The following is a 21,016-nucleotide window of genomic DNA, read 5'->3' as shown; positions in this document are numbered from 1 at the left end:
AAGTAAAAAAAAAGTATTAAAGCAGCCGGCGGCATCAGCACGCATCGGCCGTTCAGATTACATTCCCAGCAATCTGATGGCCGCATAGTGATGGGAGCAGCGTGAGGGGTGAAAGGTCAGTGCGAGGGGGCGGAGCTTTCACCCCTCACACTGCTCCCATCACTAGGCGGCCATCGCACACGGCTGCTGGGTGCTGATGCCGGCCGGCCGCATCAGCACCCAGCGGCCGCTTTGATTAGATTTCGGGCAGCCTGGGGAGCAATTGCCCCCCTGCCCAGCCCGCCCCTGGCACCGAGGGAGGCGTTGAATGCCATTTGCAGCCGCTCAGCGGCTGTCTTCAGGGTGAGTCTGCTGGCCGCCCAGCCCACGGACCTTCCGGCCCACCGGGAAATTTCCCGGTATCCCGGTGGGCCAGTCCGGCCCTGATGCTGACGCATTTTTTTTATGTAAGTTTGTGAATTCATGAAAATTATTTTATTTATTAAGATAAAATGTATTTCTTGTAGCTTAAGTTTGAATGCACATTTTTACTTATGAATATGAAGAACATGTTTTAGTCAATAAAAATTAGGTTTTTTTTAAATATTCACTTGACCCAGTAGGTGAAAGGTGACTGTAACCATTTTCCCATCGCAGTAACATTATGTAACAAGACATAATTTACAGAATCATTAACAGACTGATAAGTATGTATGTGCACAAGAACTTTGGCTCTCCAGTATTGTTTTCATAGTGAATTACCCTGTACAGTAAAATAAATAAATTATATACACACACTCATTCACCCCTTTATTAGGTACATCTGTTCAATTGCTTTTTAACACAAATAGCTAATCAGCCAATCACACAGCAGCAACTCAATGCATTTAGGCATGTAGACATGATTAAGACAAGCCGAGCATCAGAATGGTGAAGAAAGGGGATTTAAGTGACTTTGAACGTGGCATGGTTCTTGGTACCAGACGGGCTGGTCTGAAAAACTGCTGATCTACTACGATTTTCACACACAACCATCTCTAGGGTTTACAGAGAAAAAGAGAAAATATCCAGTAAGCGGCATTTGTGTAAATGCCTTGTTCATGTCAAAGGAGAATGGGCAGACTGGTTCAAGATGACAGTAACTCAAATAACAACTCATTACAACCAAGGTATGCAGAATACCATCTCTGAAGGCACAACACATTGAACCTTGAAGCAGATGGGCCAAAGCAGCAGAAGACCACACGGGGTGCCACTCCTGTCAAACTGAGGCTACAATTCGCACAGGCTCATCAAAATTAAACAATGGAAGACTAGAAGAACGTTGCCTGGTCTGAGTCTTAATTTCAGCTACGTCATTCAGATGGCAGGGTCAGACTTTGGCGTAAACAACGTGAAAGCATGGATCCATCCTGCATTGTATCAACGGTTCAGGCTGGTGGTGGTGTAATGGTGTGAGGGACATTGGTTAAACACGACAACCTACCTGAGTTTTTTGCTGACCATGTTCATCCCTTTATGACCACAGTGTACCATTCTTCTGATGGCTACTTCCAGCAGGATAATGCATCATGTCACAAAGCTCACATCATCTGAAACTGGTTTTTTGAACATGATAATGGGTTCGCTGTACTCCAATGGCCTCCACAGCCACTAGATCTCAATCCAATAGAGCACCTTTGGGATGCGGTGGAACAGGAGATTTGCATCATGGATGTACAGCCGACAAATCTGCAGCAACTGCGTGATGCCATCATGTCCATATGGACCAAAATCTCGGAGGAATGTTTCCAGCACCTTGTAGAACGTATGCCACAAAGAATGAAGGCTGTTCTGCGGCAAAAGGTCCAACTGGGTACTAGCAAGGTGTACCTAATAAAGTGGCCAGTGAGTGTATGTATGTGTGTGTATATATATAAATATATATATATATATATATATATATATATTCTTTTTTAGCTTGCAACTTTTTAGTCTCTCGTCATAACTAAGATCTTCCGTTACCCTTATTAATTTTGTGGCCCTCCATTGCACCCTTTCTAGTTCCTTAATGCCCTTTTAAGGACCGGTGCCCAGAATTGCACTGCATATTCAAGGTGAGGTCTTACCATTGACTTATATAAAGGCAAAATGATATCCTCCTCCAGTGAATCAATAACCCATTTTATACATGCCAAAATCCTATTTTGCAGCTACTTTGCAGCTGCTGACTGGCATTGCACACTTTTGCTAATTCTGCCATCCTTTTCAATAGTAGTTCTTCCCAGGGAGATACTATTTAAAGTATATGATGCATTGTTGTTATTATTTTCCCGTAATGCATACTTTATATTTGTCTGTATTGCCTGGCCAGTCCCCAACTATTTAAATTATCCTGCAAAGAAGGAACATCAATGTTTACACCACACATAAAACCCCCTCCCAAAAGGGAGGTATCCCAAATCTGTGCCCGAATTCCACAGTTTTGTGAGTCTCTGGTAATTGAGGAAACATGACACTCTGTACCAGGGGGAAGAAGAAGTCCCAATGGATCCAACAATAAAACCCCTTCTAGGGCCCATAGTCTGTATGGATGAGGCTGACCCTCAGGCCCCTCCAGGAGTCCAGGGCACGATGGCTTCCGTAATATCCTCCCTTCTTGCATCCCCTTCATTGTGCTATTGCTGCCACTGGGGAGATGGGGCGGCTGCAAGTTAACAAATAGTTTGCTATAAAAAAGCTGTAGTGACTACTGTAGTGGAGTGTTCCTTAGTGGAGTTTAATTAATCACGACAGTTGACCATTTATGCTTTATTATTAATATATTTTATCATATTTTATATTATTCTTAATTAATAAGTAAATATTGGTGACAAAACCAGACATTATAATAGATAATATTGGGGAAATTCAGTGCTGCTCCAGAAGGATACATGTGCCTATCATCTGCCAGTGTCTGCCTGCTCAGGCCTGGTGCTCTACTACTACTGCTGCTGCTACTGCACCTCTTTGACCATCCTTAGTCTGGGGGGGAATCCTTTTTAAAAAATATTCTATAATACACTGTGAGCACAATTATTAGGCAAGTGAGTGTTTTGACCATATAATAATTTTATGCATATTGTCCAACTCCAAGCTATATAAACTTGAATGTTTATTGGATTTAAGCATATCAGGTGATGTATATTTGTGTAATGAGGGAGGCTGTGGCCTAAGGAGATGAACACCCTATGTCAAGGTGTAAATAATTGTGTGCTAGTACCAGGATAAACCCCCTTTTGCCTTCAGAACTGCCTTCATTCTTCGTGGCATACTTTCTACAAAGTGCTGGAAACGTTCCTCAGAGATTCTCGTCAATATGGGCATGATGGCATCACATAGTTGCTGCAGATTTGTAGGCTGCACATCCATGATGCAAATCCCCAGTTCCACCACATCCCAAAGGTGCACTATTGGATTGAGATCTGGTGACTGTGCAGGCCATAGGAGAACATGGTCAATTGGTACTAAAGAGCCCAAAGTGCGCCAAGAAAATGTCCCCCACACCATTACACCACCACCACCAGCCTAAACCTTTGATACAAGGCAGGATGGATGCATGCTTTCATGTTGTTTATGCCAAAGTCTGATCCTGCCACCTGGAATTAATACTCATCAGAAAAGGCAACGTTCTTCAACAAGTGGTTATTTGAGTTACTGTTTCCTTTCTGTCCTCTCAAACCAGTCTGCCCATTCTACTCTGACCTCTGACATCAGCAAGGCATTGTCATCCACACAACTGCTGCTCACTGGACATTTTTTCTCTTTTTGGTACCATTCTCTGTAAACCCTAGAGATGGTTGTGCATGAAAATCCCAGTAACGGTTTCTGAAAAACTCAGACCATCCTGTCTGGCACCAACAACCCTGCCATGTTCAGAGTTACTTAAATCCCCATTCTAAGGCTGAAACAACTAATCGATAAAATTAATGAAAATTGTTGTACTACTACTACTAGTAAAACTTTTTTCCTTTAGGGTAGTCTTATATTCTGGCTTTTCCGTTAAAATTTTGGGTGGTCGTCTTGTAATCAGGGTCGTAATGTAATGTGTATGCGGGTATATATGCAGATAGCGAGGAAAGGGAAGGAACAAAATTGTGTCAGAAAACAACACAACAGTGAGGGAGAGGGTTACTGCAAAAATTGGTGAAAAAGAATGACGGAGTGGTACCAATGTAGAAGAGTAGAAAGTTCAGGTAGGAACACTTTAAGCAAAACTAAGTGGACTATCTGCGAGAAGACATAAAATATCTGTAATATGGATAGGTATAAGAATGTATATCTGATTTTGGTGTAGCTAGAGAGAGGAAGTGTGAAGCAAATACACCTCATTTATTACCTGACTATGGTTTCTTGATTGGTGCATTGTTAGTTTTGAGTATTTTGTTTAATTGTTTATGTACGGTTTGTTACTGCTTGTGGATACAGTAAAGAAAGTTTATTCATAATATTCATCTTTTGTATTTAATAAAATACAAAGATTTGTCTTGATGTTGGTGTGAACACTGCTTGATTTATGCCAATATGCTCCTTGCTGGATACCCTGGGTTGTTTAGTTTAAAAATATATATAGCCATCAAAATCATGAAAAAAAGCATGAAACGATGCAATATGTGCATGTATTGCCCCAAAAGTGTGTCAACCAAGTGACTTGCCTATGCATGTAGGGCACTCGTGTGCTCAGGGGTGTTGCAAGTTTCACATGCTCATGATCATATCCAGCCAAAGAAAAGCAGTTGTAAATTTAGAGTGTATTAAGTGTATGTTAAAGAAAATCACCAGCTTTGTGTAACGATTGGATGAGGAGGACCCTGGATGGCGGAGTGAGCCAGGCAAACAGGAATCAGGAGTAGCCAGGAGAGCTGGAACCGGGAATCAGGTCTGGTAACCGGTAAAGCAGGAAGCCAAATCAAATCCAGAAGAGTAGTCAAACAAGCCGAGTCAATACCAACAATCAGAGAACAGGAGCCAAATCAGAAAACAGGAGCAAAGTCAGCAAGCCGGGTCAAAAGAAGAAATAGTCACAGCAAGTCGCACAGGAAAACCACAGAATACACCAACCATGGGTGACCCAGAAGAGGAAGTCCAGGTTTAAATAGGGACAGGTGGAGGTGTGTCCTGCATTAAGGAGGTCACCCGAGGTTATAAGAACACGTTACAGATGTAACGTGTAATATTATGTTTTGACCACACGTTGGCACTGTGCTACCTGTTTGCCGCGTGGTCTGCCACGCGATGAAGACGCCGACCGGGTAGCGGTGGTACTCGCTGCCCGGGAAGCTGGCCGAGGAGGAAGGGTCGCGGGACCGACCACGGCGCGGGACCGGAGAGGCAGGTAAGTCCTTACACTTTGGAAGATGTTGGTGTGGAAGCAGTAGCATGAAACATGCCATTGTGCCCTATATAAATACCTGGACTTTTCTAGTTTTCAAAATATATACTTATAGGGCTATATTAAAATATGGGATCACTAAATGGAACATGGGCCCAACAAAGGGATCTGTGCAAATCATAAGCTTGAAAACTGAAAGGTCTATGTTCCAATTTTGACCACATAGCAGGGGAGGGCTGGCAGCCTTTACTTTTCCTCTCCGGATAACTAAAAATTACATTTGTTCAATTTATTCCTACTGAAATTAAAGTGCCAGGAAACAGATGGCCAAATACACACCAGGACAGGCTCTGTCACACCGACACTCAAACACACACCAGGACAGGCTCTGCTGCACCGACACCCAAACACACATGCCAGGACAGGCTCTGCCACACCGACACCCAAACACACACACACCAGGACAGGCTCTGCAACACCAAACACACACACCAGGACAGGCTCTGCCACACCGACACCCAAACACACGCACCAGGACAGGCTCTGCCACACCGACACACCAAACCCACACCAGTACAGGCTCTGCCACACCGACACACCAAACACACACCAGGACAGGCTTTGCCAGACCAACACCGAAACACACACACCAGGACAGGCTCTGCCACACCGACACACCAAACACATGCACCAGGACAGGCTCTGTCACACCGACACCCAAACACACACACCAGGACAGGCTCTGCTCTTCTGACACCCAAACACAAACATCAGGACAGGTATGGCAATTCCGACACCTAAACACACACACACCAGGACAGGCTCTGCCACACCGACACCTGCATCAGTACGGGTTAATCTACACAAAGCACTGGTTTATTTTTTGTGTGTTTCCCCTTTGTATATTGATTCCCCAGTCAGGCCCCCCTTTGGTACCCTTGTGTATCGCCTGTGTGCATTTGTGCCCCCAGCCCCCTTTGTGTATTGATTTATGTAATGCGCCAATCACAGTGTTGTGTACTTATACCCCCAGCCACCTCCTTTTGGTATTTAATTGTTGTCCCAAGGCAGCCCCTTCCTTTGAATATGGGTCCCCTTACACCTATCACCCCAACTATTATTTTTTATTTTTTTAATACTTTTTTGCTGCCTTCCCTGCAGACCGCTCTCCTCCGACGTGGCTTTCTCTCTGTCACGAGGAACTGTTCCGTGTGACCCCACCCCCTTGAGCTGCACATCGCGTCTTCAAAGGGGCAGGACAAAGAGCCTCACTGAGGCACTGAGCGGCATGGTGCAGGCATGCAGGCCGCTTAATGATTTCAAAGCGGCGGGTGTGGCTTACGGCCGCAATGGCATCTCGGTGTGCCGGCCCACGGACTGGCCGGCCCACCGCGGGTGCCGCTGGCTTTTGCCCCACATTAAAGACGGCCACTTCAGTGTGCGGCCAATTAATTTAGATTCGCCCCTGCACATAGTATCCCAAAACATGGCATTTAGGGTACAGCAATGTTCAGGGGTTGATGGTGAATGCAAATTCTAGGTTTGCTTGGTACTTGAACATATTGTGGGAGGACAATATACTGGAACACTACAATGATATTGTGAAAAACGGAAAAAGCTAAACACCATCTTTTCATTTTGTGATCTTGGATTATGCAAAGAACATAAATTCTGATACTGCCACAATGGATAAACTTGTCAGTGAAATTCAGAATGGACATGTAAGTTTTTATATCAAAGCCCTTCAAATGTATTTTAACGTTGAAAAGGTTTACTTTCAGCATTTTCTAACTTATTTTTCTTTTTTTTTCTTATTACAGGCTAAAGCTTTTGATCTCAGTTATCTTGAAAAGGTTCCAGAAGTGAAGGATACGGTCCAGAAACAATCATTATTACATCATTTGTGTGCTGTAGTGGTGGAACAATTCCCAGACAGCACAGACCTTTATTCAGAGATCAGTGCAATCACAAGGTGTGCCAAGGTACATAATGAAAAGTTTTTTGTTTTTTTTCCACTAACTTTGGAAGGTGCTGATGCAGAATCAGCTGCATGGGACAGGCCAATACGCCCCTAACTAGATTCCCTGAGTTGTCTTGCTTTTGGAAATATATTGTTTTAGGGGGTTACAATGAAATATGGGACCCTGTTCTGTGTCTCAAATGAGATGTGGACCCACCAAACTGATCTGTCATAATTCCATGTTTGAAAACTGTAATGCGCATGTTCCAATTTAGAACATGCCCTACCCATGTATATAGGGTATATAGGTGTTTCTGAATGCAAGTCACAAGTTGTTTCAGTAATTTCATAAACCCAGGGAAAGAGATGTACTGAAATACTGTGTTTGGATGGAATGGGTTTGTTAAAAATGTAAAATATAAATTTTTATTGCAATGTTTAGGACACACTGGCTAAAATGGTTAAATAAAAAGTGTTAAAATGCTCCTAGTAAAATATTTTGGGATGTCAACTTTCAAAAAAGATATACTGTTGTTTAGCAGTTTTTCCTTTTCTGGCTGCTATTGGGGCACGATCTTGTTTAGAAACAGAGATTCGCGTCATTCATATTTAGCCCTGTAAGTGCCAAAATAAATGAAATTACTATGCATATGTGGCGTTTCCAAAAACAGGACAAATACCTAAATACACCTTTGGAGTTTTTTTTCCCCATTTGCAATGGTTACCGTATTTATCGGCATATAACACGCACTTATTTCCCGAACTTTGGGGCTGCAATCATAACTGCGTGCTATATGCCCATATGCGCAGTCCGGCACTCAGTGTATCAGAGCAAAGCACTGGTGCTTTGCTCTGACTCATTACTACACACCAAACTGCGTGGGTGATGTCACTGAAGTACCGCGAGCGTTCCGGCATGTAGTAATGAGTCAGAGCAAAGTGCTCTGACACACTAAGTGCTCTTTGCTCTGTCACACTAAGTGCCGGACCACAGAGAAAGCAGAATGGAGGTACGTGTTATACGCTGATACGGTATATCTAGTTTTTATAGGTGAAACTGTGAAAAGTTTATAAAGAAGAGGGTAATAGTTGAACACATGATTTTGTAGCTAGTAAGGTATCATGCCTCTTCTTGCATGTAAATGTGTGTGTGAAAGTAAGAATGCTTTAAAAATGTTAATCTATTTTTATCAATTAACAAAATACAAAGAGAGTAAACAGAAGAAAAATCTAATCAATATTTGGTATGCCCACCCATTGAATTCAAAACAGTATCAATTCTTCTTGGTACTATTGCACTCGTCATTTTTTTTATATAGAACTTGGCAGGTAGGTTGTTCCAAACATCTTGGCTAACTAACCATAGTTCAGGGGATTGAGGTGGCCTCAGTTGCTTCTTTGTCTTCATGTAATCCCAGACAGACTCGATGATGTTGAGATCAGGGCCCTGCGGAGCCCATACCACACTTCCAGGACTCTTTATTCTTCTTTACACTAAAAGATAGTGACTTTGGCTATAAGTATAGGGTCATTATATTGCTGCAGAATAAATTTAGAGCCAAGCAGATGCCTCCCTGATGGTATCTGCCTCTACTTCTCAGCACTGAGGAGACAATTCATTCTGACCAAATCCCCAACTCTATTTGCAGAAATGTAGCCTCAAACGTGCACCATGGTTCACTGTTGCCTACAAACACTCATTCTTATACCACCCTCCCTCCCTTTGGCAAACAAACAGGTTTCTGCTACAGCCAAATATTTCAAACTTTGACTCATTTGACTGATCCAGAGCACCTACTGTCATTTTTCTGCACCTCAGTTTCTGTGTTTTCATTTATACTTGAGATGCTTGGCCTTGATACCATGTCACAGAAATGGCTTCTGACCAGATTTCTACGGACAATAGATGGGCGGACAAGTGTTTTCTGGCAGTGCTGAGCTGACGGCACTGCTGGACATCTTCCAATTGTGAAAGGAAGTAACTACAATGTGTCTTTTATCTGTTGCACTAAGTTTCCTTGACTGACCGATGTGTCTGCGGTCCTCAACATTCCCCGTTTCTTTGTGCTTCTTGAAAATAGCTTGGACAGTATAGCTGGAAGCCCCTGGGTCCTCAGTCTTGTCATGATGTATGACTTTTGACATTAAACACTTTGTTGGCGAGTTTGGCTATTCCTCACGCAGTTTTATTCCTCTAAACAGCTGTTCCTGTTTTAGTTTATGATTGTGTTTCAACTTACTGTGACAGGGTCTCTGCAGGAATAGCCACTCAACCGCTTTCTAGTATGTTTATTTACAAAAGGTCATCCAGGGTACTCTTTCTCCTTAAGACATAAACCTAACCAAAAGCAAAACAAAAATTATTTTGTGATAGGAGACTAACTAAACAGGGTTAATTCCTACCTAACAGTACTGGCCAGCTAGGCTGGTTCCTAGTCACACAAAAAACACCTTTGCATAAACAGCCAAACACATGTCTCACCCTTCAGGCTCAGTTTCATTTAGACTTTCTTGGTCTGTTATTAGCAGCACTAGTAGGCTAAATAGGGCTGAACTGTGTTAATCAGATACCAACTGAAGCTGCGGTACCAACTGCGGATAAAAAGCTGAACTTATTTTTCTCCTGAGGAAGCCGAGAGGCGAAACGCGTTGAGACTTACCTGAGGACTACTTATTTTAGCAGTTCGTTTTTTGGATTTTCTACTTTTATCTCCGGACTTTCTGAGTTGAAGTGCCTGGCAAAACCTACTATCTTGTAAGTGCAATCTGACTTTCCTGCAATATCACAGGAAAATACCTAGAAAATTAGATGCTGGTTCGAAGGAAAAGGGTGGTAACACCAAATATTGACATGATTTAGATTTTAATTTTGTTCATTCACTTTGTCAAATGATAAAAATAAACTATTAACATGTCTATTTTTTTAAAGCATTCTTACTTTACAGCATCTAAAAAAAACACAGAGCTGGGCTGCAGACTGCTGAGATGCACAGCGTGTATAAATTATCTGTGTTCTGTAGCATCACTTACTACAGAGTTCCAGACTGGAAGCAACGATAGCACTGTGCATCGGGAGCTTTGTGAAATACACTATATGGACAAAAGTATTGGGACACCTGACCATTACACCAATGGGGACTTTATGACATCACATTCTAAATACATAGTATTGATATAATATGTTGTTGGTCCCCTCTTTGCAGCTATAATAGCTTCCGAACTTCTGGGTTTCTGTGGGAATTTTTGCCTATTCATCCAGTAGAGCATTTGTGAGGTTAGGCACTCATGTTGGACAAGAAGGCCTGGTTTGCAATCTTTGTTCCAGTTCCAGGTTACTCAAAGGTGTTCATTGGGGTTGAGGTTAGGGCTCTGTGTGGACCAGTTAAGTTCTTCCACACCACATAACCATGTCTTTATGGACCTTGCTTTGTGCGCCATGGCACAGTCATGCTGCAATAGAAAAGGACCTTCCCCAAATCCTTCCCACAAAGTTGGAAGCATAGCATTGTCCAAAATGTTTTGTTATGCTGAAGCATTACGATTTTCCTTCACTGGAAGTAAGAGGTCTAGTTCAACCCCTGAAAAACAGGCCCATACCATTATTCTCCTCCTCAACTAAACTTTACAATCGACACTATCTAGTCAGGCAGCTAACTTTCTCCTGGCATCTGCCCAGACTTGCCCATCAGACACAGAGATGTGTGATATATCCACTGCTCCAGAGTCCAGTGACGGCATGCTTTACATCACCCGATGCGGCACTTGGTGATGTGAGGCTTGCGTGCAGCTGCTCGGCCAAGGAAACTCATTCCATGAAGCTCCTGCCACACAGTTTTTGTGCTGATATTAATTGTAACGGGTTCACCAAGAGAGCTATAGTAACTCCCAGAGATCACCCAGTATCCTCCTGTTGTCCCTGGAATCACTTCCAGCACCAGCCAGCATGCGCACCTTGGAACCCTGCTATGTGTACCCAATAAGTAGACACAACTACCTTGAACTGAGTACAGCAGGAATGAACAGTTTATTGTAGTAAAACATAGACTCATATAGCCACAGAACTTCATTAACATAAATTAACAGATACATGTATTCAACCCAACCTTTAATCCCCAGTCAGCAATCCTATTGATGGGATTCATTAAACAATGGAGTTCCTGCCTGTTTGGCAGCCAGGCTGGAGCCATCTCTGACTACCTTGGGGCCTTGTATGACAGGTCATTCTGTCACATATCTCCCCTTTTAAAAAGAAGACTGAACTGGGGCCAGACCCCAACCGGGTCTGCAACCAGTTCAGTCAGGGAGCACAGCTCCATCGCTCCTAGAGTTGTGGATGCAGGGGGCTGGCAAAAGGCACCTGTCCCACTAACCAGTCCTGGGGTGCACTTAGAGACTGGGGAGTTCAGGTCCCAGACGAGGACAACGAGGTCCATAATCTGTAGGTAGCAGGCTTGCTTTCAGTCCTCTCCAGGGGCCCCAGTGATGGACAGTTCCGTCACACACTCCATCACATATCTCCTTTTTCTGGGGGAGACTGACGTCTGATAAGACCCCACACTGTTTGACTCTGAAGTCACCACTGCCAGCCACAAATTGGTACTCCCCAAAACAATGTAACAAAAGAGCAGTACTCACCCGCCTGCCCTCTGCCTCTCCCGAAAAATATAACTGCCGCTGGAGAGAATTGACAATTACACCTTCTCTCTGGAGTCTTCTCAGCCGCTGGGGAGATGACAGGGTGGCAGGGGCCACTTCAATCAAGGGTTGGGGATCCGAGCCAGCTGCCCACCAATTCTGGGGACCACAGGTGGCAACCACAGTCTCATCCACCTGTATGGGATACATGTCCTCCAGTGCTGGTTTTGTACCATCCTCTAGTGGAGGGACGTCTGATGAGGGAGGGCAGAGGCCAGCTGTACTCTGACCAGGAGAAAGCTCTTCTATAGGGTTTGCGGGCACCTCCAGTGCTGGTAGAGAGGGGCCGTCCTGCCTCTCTCCTGTTGCCAGTATTTCAGCTGCGGTGGTCTGAGCGGGCACTGCGGGAGTGTCATGGTCAGACTCAGGAACAAGGGGGAGGGGTGGGCAGAGAAGAGCAGCACTCTGCCCTGTTGCCAGCGCTTCTGCTGGGGAGTGTGGATCTGGGCCAACTGCCCAACATTCCGGGGACCCAGGTGTGGAGACCGCAGTCCCATCAACTACCACAGTCTCTGGGGCTGGTTGTGGTGTACAGTCACATAGTTCCGCTATCGGATCTGGGTTAGCTGTCCAGTAATCCTGTGACTCAGGGGCAGAGACCGCAGTCCCATCCACCCCTCCTGGGTCAACATCCTCAGTTGACCACTCAGTAAAATCCATGAAATACATGGTCGAACAACTCTTGATATGCCTGTTCCAGTTCCCATTCTTGTGTGACCAAATAATCCAGGTCAGCCCACAGCTCAGGCACATATGGGATATCCTCCGCCCTTCGCTCCTGGACGTCTTCCCCCCGACACTCCGATCACTACCGAAGTTGGGATCTTTTTCTATAATTTCCAATAATAATCCCGGGCCGCCAAAGCCATTGCCCTCTGTGAGACCTTTATCTTCCAGCCCCAGGCACAGCTGTGCTGTGTACCACCGCAGAGCCCGATATCCATCTTCCAACCTCAGCTCTGTCTGGACCAGCCACCCATTCCTCTTTGGGCTGCTTCCCCAAGAACGGCATCCGCAACTTCCGCTGGAGCCAAAACCTTTCCTCAAAGGTTGGGAGGCTTTTCCCCTTGAACTTAATTTCCAGGTGGAGAACATCCCTCCAGAGCTTCAGGCGGGTACAATTCCTCTGGTTCAGCTCTGCGTAGCTGACTTCCATTCTCTTTCCTGGAGATAGATCCCGGTGCAAAGGAAGTGTCCCTCAGACAAGGAAGCAATCCCGCCGCTTGCCACCAATGTAACGGGTTCACCAAGAGAGCTGTAGTAACTCCCAGAGATCACCCAGTATCCTCCTGTTGTCCCTGGAATCACTTCCAGCACCAGCCAGCATGCACACCTTGGAACCTTGCTATGTGTACCCAATAAGTAGACACAACTACCTTGAACTGAGTACAGCAGGAATGAACCGTTTATTGTAGTAAAACATAGACTCATATAGCCACAGAACTTCATTAACATAAATTAACAGATACATGTATTCAACCCAACCTTTAATCCCCAGTCAGCAATCCTATTGACGGGATTAATTAAACAATAGAGTTCCTGCCTGTTTGGCAGCCAGGCTGGAGCCATCTCTGACTACCTTGGGGCCTTGTATGACAGGTCATTCTGTCACATTAATGCTAGTGGAAGTTTCGAACTAATCATCTGTGGAATAAGCAGAGCGTTGACGACTTTTATGCCTCAGCACTCCCCTGCTCTTGTTGTGACTTTACGTGGTCTTCTGCTTTGTGACTGAGTTGCAGCTGTTCGTGAACACATCCACTTTTAAATAATACTGTTTACAGTTCGTTGTGGAATATCTAACAGGGGTGGAATTACCCGAACTGACTTTTTGCAAAGGTGGCATTCTATCACAGTACCACACTTGAATTCACCGAGCTCTTCAGAACAACCCATTTTTCACAAATGTTTGTAAATGCAGACTGCATGGGTAGGTGCTTTATACACCCATGGGAATTGGTCTGATTGGAAATTGTTTCCATATAGTGTAGGTTTCCATAGCAGAGCAACTGTACATAACTCAAAGATCACTATATGCGATCGTCAGGGACTGTTTTTCAGGATTGTGCTAAACCCTTTTATTCCAATAAAGGGTAATGTTAATGCCCAAATGTTAACAAAATGTTATGCTTCCAACTTTGTGACAGTAGTTTGAACACTTTACTGTTCCGGTAGGACTATGCTCTTGTGCACAAAGTACATAAAGATATGGTTCAATGAGTTGAGTGGATGAACTAGTGGCTATTAAGAGCCAGTGTCCAACCTCATTATTTTTGTAAGGGAGGGGAGTAATTTGAATGAGACATCCAACAAGCTCATATAGGTGTGATGGTCAGGTGACATATTGTATGTATAATCATGTAGATCTACAGTTTAAAAATACAAAAGACAATTTCTATATACGTTTCCTCTTTCTCATTAGGTTGACTTTGATCAGCTTCAGGACAATCTCTTTAATTTAGAGAGGCGGTGCAAAGCTTCATGGGACTACTTGAAAATTATCTCAAAACATGAAATAAAGCCAAGCTCAAAACAGAAGATGTCGGATTTTTTAAAAGATTGTATAAAAAGAATAGTCATTCTAAAAATTGTTCATAGAAGAATAAATAACAGGTAATGTATGACTTACTCATTTATTCATAGAAAAAATTATCAGAGGGATGACAGAAAAATGTATTGTTTTTCATATTCCTTAGCGCTTTAAAATGGGTAAACAGTACTATATGACATAAGAATTACAGAAGCATTTGAATTACAGAAGCAAGAGGTAAGGAGGGCCCTGTTTAGACAAGCTTATGATCTAGAGGAAATCTGTTGTACAAATAACATCCTCCTCTCCGCGTTGGAACAAAAGAGGCAAATAAAGGGAGAAAAGGGGAGTATGTAATACTTGGGCCTGGTCGTTTTCTTGCCAGGCTCCAAGTTTTGTGAGTCGTTGAAATGATAGGGTTATCTTCTATTCCTGCTGGCCAAACATTACGGTCTTAGTGTAGAAAGGCTGCTAAATAGATATCAGGCAGCAACTGTTGCTCTAATCGGGTATGGGAGAATTTGGAGCCATCAGTAATCCTATCAACCATCACTCTATAATTAGCTGCCAGATTAAATTCGATAGGATAAGGGACATTCAGTCCTCCCAGGTGAATAGGCTGCTGCAGTTTAAAAAGTGCAATCCTACTTTTTTTGTTGAACCATAGAAAACTCTGCAACAAGTGATTATGGTACACCAGATAATATCTCCTAAGGAGAATAGGTAAAATTTTAAGGGGGTAAAGCATCCTAGGGAAGACACCTACCAATAAAGGAAAGTGGGAGTTTTGCTTTGAATTCTTGGTCCATATCTGCCAATATTGGGGAGATATTCAATTGTTATAACTGGGTCAAATTAGAAGGGATTACCAAACCCAGATATTTTATCTGAGGCACAGATAACCATTTCTCTGTGGCTCACATAACAATTCCAGGAATGCCTTGCCCGTGGCTAAATTGCCAAAGCCTCCGTCTTTTGAGAGTTGATCACAAACCCGGAGGCAGTATGAAACCTATCCAGTGTTTGCATCAAAAAAAGGAATGGATTGCTTCGGCTGAGACAAAAAGAGAAGTAGGTCATCCAAAATTCAAATTAGCGGTTCAAGTGCTAGGTTAAATAATTATGGTGACAGGGGGCAGCTCTGTCGTGTACCCCGCTCAAGTCCAAAAAACCTGAATTTAAGTTGTTAATGGTCATTTGGGCGCGTGGAGCAAAATAAAGAGCTGAAATAATTAATAAAAGTGAGGTAGAACCAAGAAATGCGGTCAAATGCTTTGTCAATGATATTGGATTTGGCCTTATGTATTTTAGTGTAATCGCCACTATTAAGGTTCGGACATTCTTGGTGGAATGTCTACCATGCAGGTATCCCGTTTGAGTCAAACCAATCATATCCACCAGGACATCCTGTAATCTAGTGGCCATTATTTTTGACATACGTTTCAGGTCCTGATTAATAAGAGATATGGGACGGAAGGATGAGTTTAAAGCAGGGTCTTTATTCGGTGGGGGCCTAACCTTTATTGAGGTGGGGGCCTAACATTTTATAGTACTCTACTCCTAAGCCATCGGGGCTAGGTGTTTTAATGTTGGCTAAAGACGAAATTGCCTGTTGGATGATTTATGCAGAATTTGGGGCATTCAGCCAATCTCTGGCTTCCCTGGATAATTTAGGCATATTGACCTTTAAAAAAGTCAGCTTTATAAAAGTTTTTAAAGTGGTCAGCAAACAGAGCTGCAATACTAGCTGGGTCAGAGTGTGAAATTCCACACGAATCTGAGATCGCAAGGATCCTATGGGATTTAAATTTGGATATCTTAATTAGATTAGCCAATAGCCTCCCTGGTCTATTGCCCCCTCTGAAATACATATTATTTGTGAAATTAGTACTGATTTGGGCTTTTTCTGTGGCTTTGTATATGCGAGTGGTATCATCATTGGGCTGTGACTTATAGACACTGTATGCTTCCTCCAGGTCTTTGCTTAGAGTCTGTAATTTTTGATCAGCTGGTTTCCTATGTCTGCCTATAAGTGCCATGATATGACCTCTCATCACCGGCTTAGAGGCTTCCTAAAATAGATTTCAGTTATCAAGGTGTTCAAGATCCGCATAATTCTTCCACTCCTGTATCAAAAATTCCTTAAATGAGTCGGAATTAAATAAATATGAGGGAAATCTCCAATTATTCGAGAACGTGACTCTTGTACGGAACTTAATATCTAGCCAACAAGGAGCATGATGTTGAGCATATATATTAATTTCAATTTTGTGGACTGAACCCTGTGCAAAAGGGAGTTGGCTGCAAATAAGTAATCTATTTGTGACAATGTCTGGTGACGATCAAAGAAAAAGGTAAACTGCCTATCGGTTGAGTTTTGGTACCTCCAACCATCCAACAAGAGTGGGGCATTAGAGAGGGCAGAGGGACCTGCTCGTGAGGTACACCTATCCAGAATTGGTTTCATCGTTAAATTAAAATCTCCACCGATAACAAGAGATTTTAGACAAAACCACATATAACTTGCCTAAAAATGACTATTGATCAGAGTTGGGGGCATAAACACAAGTAAACAGCTCATTTTCAATTTATGTTTTCAATATAACAAATCGCCCTTCAGGATCTGTGGGACGGAAGGATGAGTTTAAAGCAGGGTCTTTATTCAATTTTTGGCAGCATTATGATTTGAGAAATGTTAAAGTCTGGTGGTGGAGGATTGCCATGGAGAATATTATTATATAGTTCACTCAGATGTGGCTTGAGGTGGGGGCCTACAATTTTATAGTACTCTACTCCTAGGCCATCTGAGCCAGGTGTTTTAATGTTGGCTAAAGACAAAATTGTTTGTTGGATGACTTGTGCAGAATTTGGGGCATTCAGCCAATCTCTGGTGGTATATGTTATAAGTCAATGTTTTTGACAAATAAAATTGAAGAACCCCTAGTTTTATTGGTATACATTACAGAAACACATTCTGAGAGCCATGGGGCTCGTAGAGTATTGACAGAGGGGTCAGACCAGTGCGTTTCCTGCAAAGACCAGATGTCTGGTTAGAATTTTTAAGGTGGGAGATAACCTTTTTCCGTTTAACCCGTGAGTTAAAGCCTTCCGTATCCCATGGTAATATACGTAATTCATGTTTATTCTGGGTTGAAATATGTATATCAGACATTAGCAAAGGGCTATTGGGGAATGTTTTAGCCAATACCAGTTTTTAGAAAGAACTGGTTGGTGGGCACAACCCAAAACCTGGTTAGAGATGTGTCCCAGCGAGCACATCCCCTAGACCAAACACATCCCCTAGACCAAACACAATAGTGAATTTGTACAACCTTGGTAGATAGAAAAAAGTATTGTGTTGCTGTTTCTACAAAGTCAAATGCGAAAGCTTTGCCAATGAAATATACCTGCAGCTTGGCTGGATAGAGAAGGGCAAATATGATGTGTTTCTGAAATAACTCCATGCAAATTGGTGAGAACTGCTTTCTCTTAGCTTTGACTGAGGGAGAAAAGTCATTAAACGTAAGCAACTTCTTATGGTTATAACACAGCTGAGGTAGTTTACAGTCGGCTTTAAAAAGTTTTACTTTATCCACATAGTTAAAAACCCTGAATGTAACCAGACGAGGTCTGTTGGATGATTTCCTGGCATCTGAGCCTATTCTGTGCACTCTCTCAACTAGTAGAGGGCCCGCCATGTTGGCTTGGAGCAAAGTACAAGGAAGTCGGTCAGACACAAGTTGTTGAAGAGCTGACCCCTTCACAGACTCTGGGCCCCCGATCAGACGTACGCTATTGCACCTACTCCGATTTTCCAGGTCTTCTACACGATCTATAAGTAACGTTATAGTCTCTTCATATGCTAGTGTGGTTTGCATACAAGGCGTAGAAGTATCTTCCAGGTCCGAGAAAGGGTAGAGGGGGAGGATGGGGTGAATGGAGGACAGAAGTAGGTCTTATAACACTAGATCAAGCAGGGACTATAGAATGTTGACAGGAAGGACTCCCCAGGATATCCTCAGTATAAAGCAAGTTACCATTGTGGAGACAGGTTTTGACAAACGCTGGTGGTAAAATTACTACATGGAAAGGGTTAAAATACCACCATTTGAAATACCATGGGATGTCTAGTTTTCAAAATATATGATTTGAAGGGGTAAACGGAACCGACCAGCTTCAAAGATGTCCAAATAGGACATGGTGGCAAAAGGACCATATGTCATATACCATTAGGAAGTAAATCCACAAGAAAGAAACTAAAACCAATGTGGATGAGTAAAAGTGTTCATCAGGTAATGCGAAAAAAGAAATTGGCATTTAAACTGTACAAGTCAGAGGGGTTAGTGGCATCATATGTCAAGTATAACAATGCCAACAGAGCTTGCAAATGGGCTATTAGGCTGGCTAAATGTAACAATGAAAAGATGATAGCCAAGGAGAGCAAAGCAAATCCAAAAGTACACTAATGCCACAAAATTTAGGAGTGACAATGTAGTTGTTTTGAAATCTTGAGATGGTAAGGATGGTTAGTGAGGATCTGGAAAAGGCAGCAATACTATAAATGTCTTTGTTTTCCTCTGTATAAAGAAGAGCCACTACCTACTGACTGGCAATTAAGCACTACAGAAACCTTAAATCAATTGTGGGAATGGCTGATAAAGTTTTTAAACTATAAATTAAACTTAAAGTAGACACAGCTCCAGGGCCAGATGGGATAGACCCGAGGATACTAAGGGAAGTTAGTCAAGAAATAGCCAGACCACTGTTTTTGATTTTCAAAGATTCTTTCCAGTTGGGAATTGTACCAAAGGATTGGCGGAAAGCTGATGTGATTCCCATTTTTAAAAAGGATCCAAATCTGGGCCTGGGAACTACAAACCTGTGAGTTTAGCATCTGTGGTGGGGAAATTGTTTGGGAGTTTATTAGGAGATGGCGTACAGAAATATATTGTGAACAATGATATCATCAGTAGGAGCCAGTACGATTTTGTGAAGAACAGATCATGTCAGACCAATTTAATTGCATTTTATGATGTTGTGAGTAAATGTATAGATCAGGGTGTTGCTGTAGATGTTGTCTATTTAGATTTAGCAAAAGCATTTTACACTGTTCCACACCACACTAGCTTATTGGATAAGCTAGGAGAAATTGGTCTTGGAGAAAATGCCTGCGTTTGGATTAGAAAGTGACAGGGTGCAAAGAGTTGTTGTTAATGGTAAATTCTCAAGCTGGACAACTGGTAAGTGGGGTGCCTCAGGGTTCTGTCTTGGGTCCAGTTCTCTTTAACTTATTTATTAATGATCTTGCAATAGATATTGGAAGTCACCTGTCTGTGTTTGCTGATGACACAAAAATAGGTAAGGTCTGTACCATATTACATCTGTGAGGAGATTGTGTGCTGAACTGCATTGCACATCTTGTATGTCACAGCTACAACACACAGCTAGCTTTGGAATTGTATTGTGAGTGTGTTATATGTGAACATGGGCTCTATAAAATTAACTTTAAAAAGCTACAGATTATAATTTAAAATTATTACACCTTTCATAAAGTGTCTACTCACAATGCTCTGTGACTTTAATTTATGTAATTCTGTTTTATTTCCCTTTAGGTTCCACTCTTTTCTCTTGTTTATGGGACACCCATCACGAGCAATCGGTGAGGTTAATATGAACAAATTCTGCAAAATTATTTCAGAGTTTGCATTAGAATACCGCACTTCAAGGGAAAGGATTTTACAGCAAAAACAGAAATGGCAGAGCCTTAGAGAACGAAACAAGACTAGAGGAAAAATTATTACAGATGTAAGTACAGAATATATCAGCAAATATATTATGCACAGTTTTAAGAGGAAGTACCTCCATACTCTTATATTCTTATATAATTATATAAGTAGATCCTATTTGTGACAATACTCTGGTTTCCTTTATGGCACTTCTGCCATGAGTTCAGGCTGGTACCTAACCCCTTCAGGACCAGGGTTTTTTTTTTTTTTTTCTCAATTCCGTTTATTAAGACTGGAACCATACTTATGCAGAATCATACAATGACTGGTATGACAATGGTTACATACAAATGCCATAATAGGAACATGAGGTATAGTAAATAATTCGAAGTACATCAATGAGATGAAATAGAATACAGATATCGATAGGCACATAGCAAGAACAATTAGGCAGTGCTGGGTGATCATCATGCAATGTGGTTCAATGAGATGAACACGAGAGAAGTATGAGATGGTCCGGTGAGACCAACAGTACAATGAGAGTCGGTATAAGCATGCAGCCTGAGTGTACATAGTAGCAGGGAATCGAATAACGATTAAAATAAACGAATCGTGAGCTGTGACATGGACAAAAATAAAAATTAAAATACGCGGGTACATTGGGATGCATACGGAATGGTCACCTATGAATGGAAAGCAGGTTCTACAATGACTAGTAGTTCAGGTGGACAGCAGGCCATCGACTCTAAACCGGGGTGAGAGAAGGAACACCTTCC

The 21,016-nt window shown here is 42.6% G+C and overlaps 1 protein-coding gene across 1 annotated transcript in view; it reads left to right on the top strand.

Annotated features, from left to right (window-relative positions):
• Positions 1–21,016, top strand: part of FHOD3 (formin homology 2 domain containing 3) — a 267,638-nt gene that overhangs the window by 187,375 nt on the left and 59,247 nt on the right. The window contains exons 19-21 of the mRNA XM_053466092.1: positions 7,150–7,311; positions 14,407–14,597; positions 20,127–20,319. Coding sequence (XP_053322067.1) covers positions 7,150–7,311; positions 14,407–14,597; positions 20,127–20,319 — 546 coding nt within the window. The remainder of the gene's footprint in view (positions 1–7,149; positions 7,312–14,406; positions 14,598–20,126; positions 20,320–21,016) is intronic.

The sequence above is a fragment of the Spea bombifrons genome, chromosome 5, assembly GCF_027358695.1.
Source record: "Spea bombifrons isolate aSpeBom1 chromosome 5, aSpeBom1.2.pri, whole genome shotgun sequence".
NCBI classification, from domain to species: domain Eukaryota; kingdom Metazoa; phylum Chordata; class Amphibia; order Anura; family Pelobatidae; genus Spea; species Spea bombifrons.
This window is presented reverse-complemented; position numbering and strand designations above follow the sequence as displayed.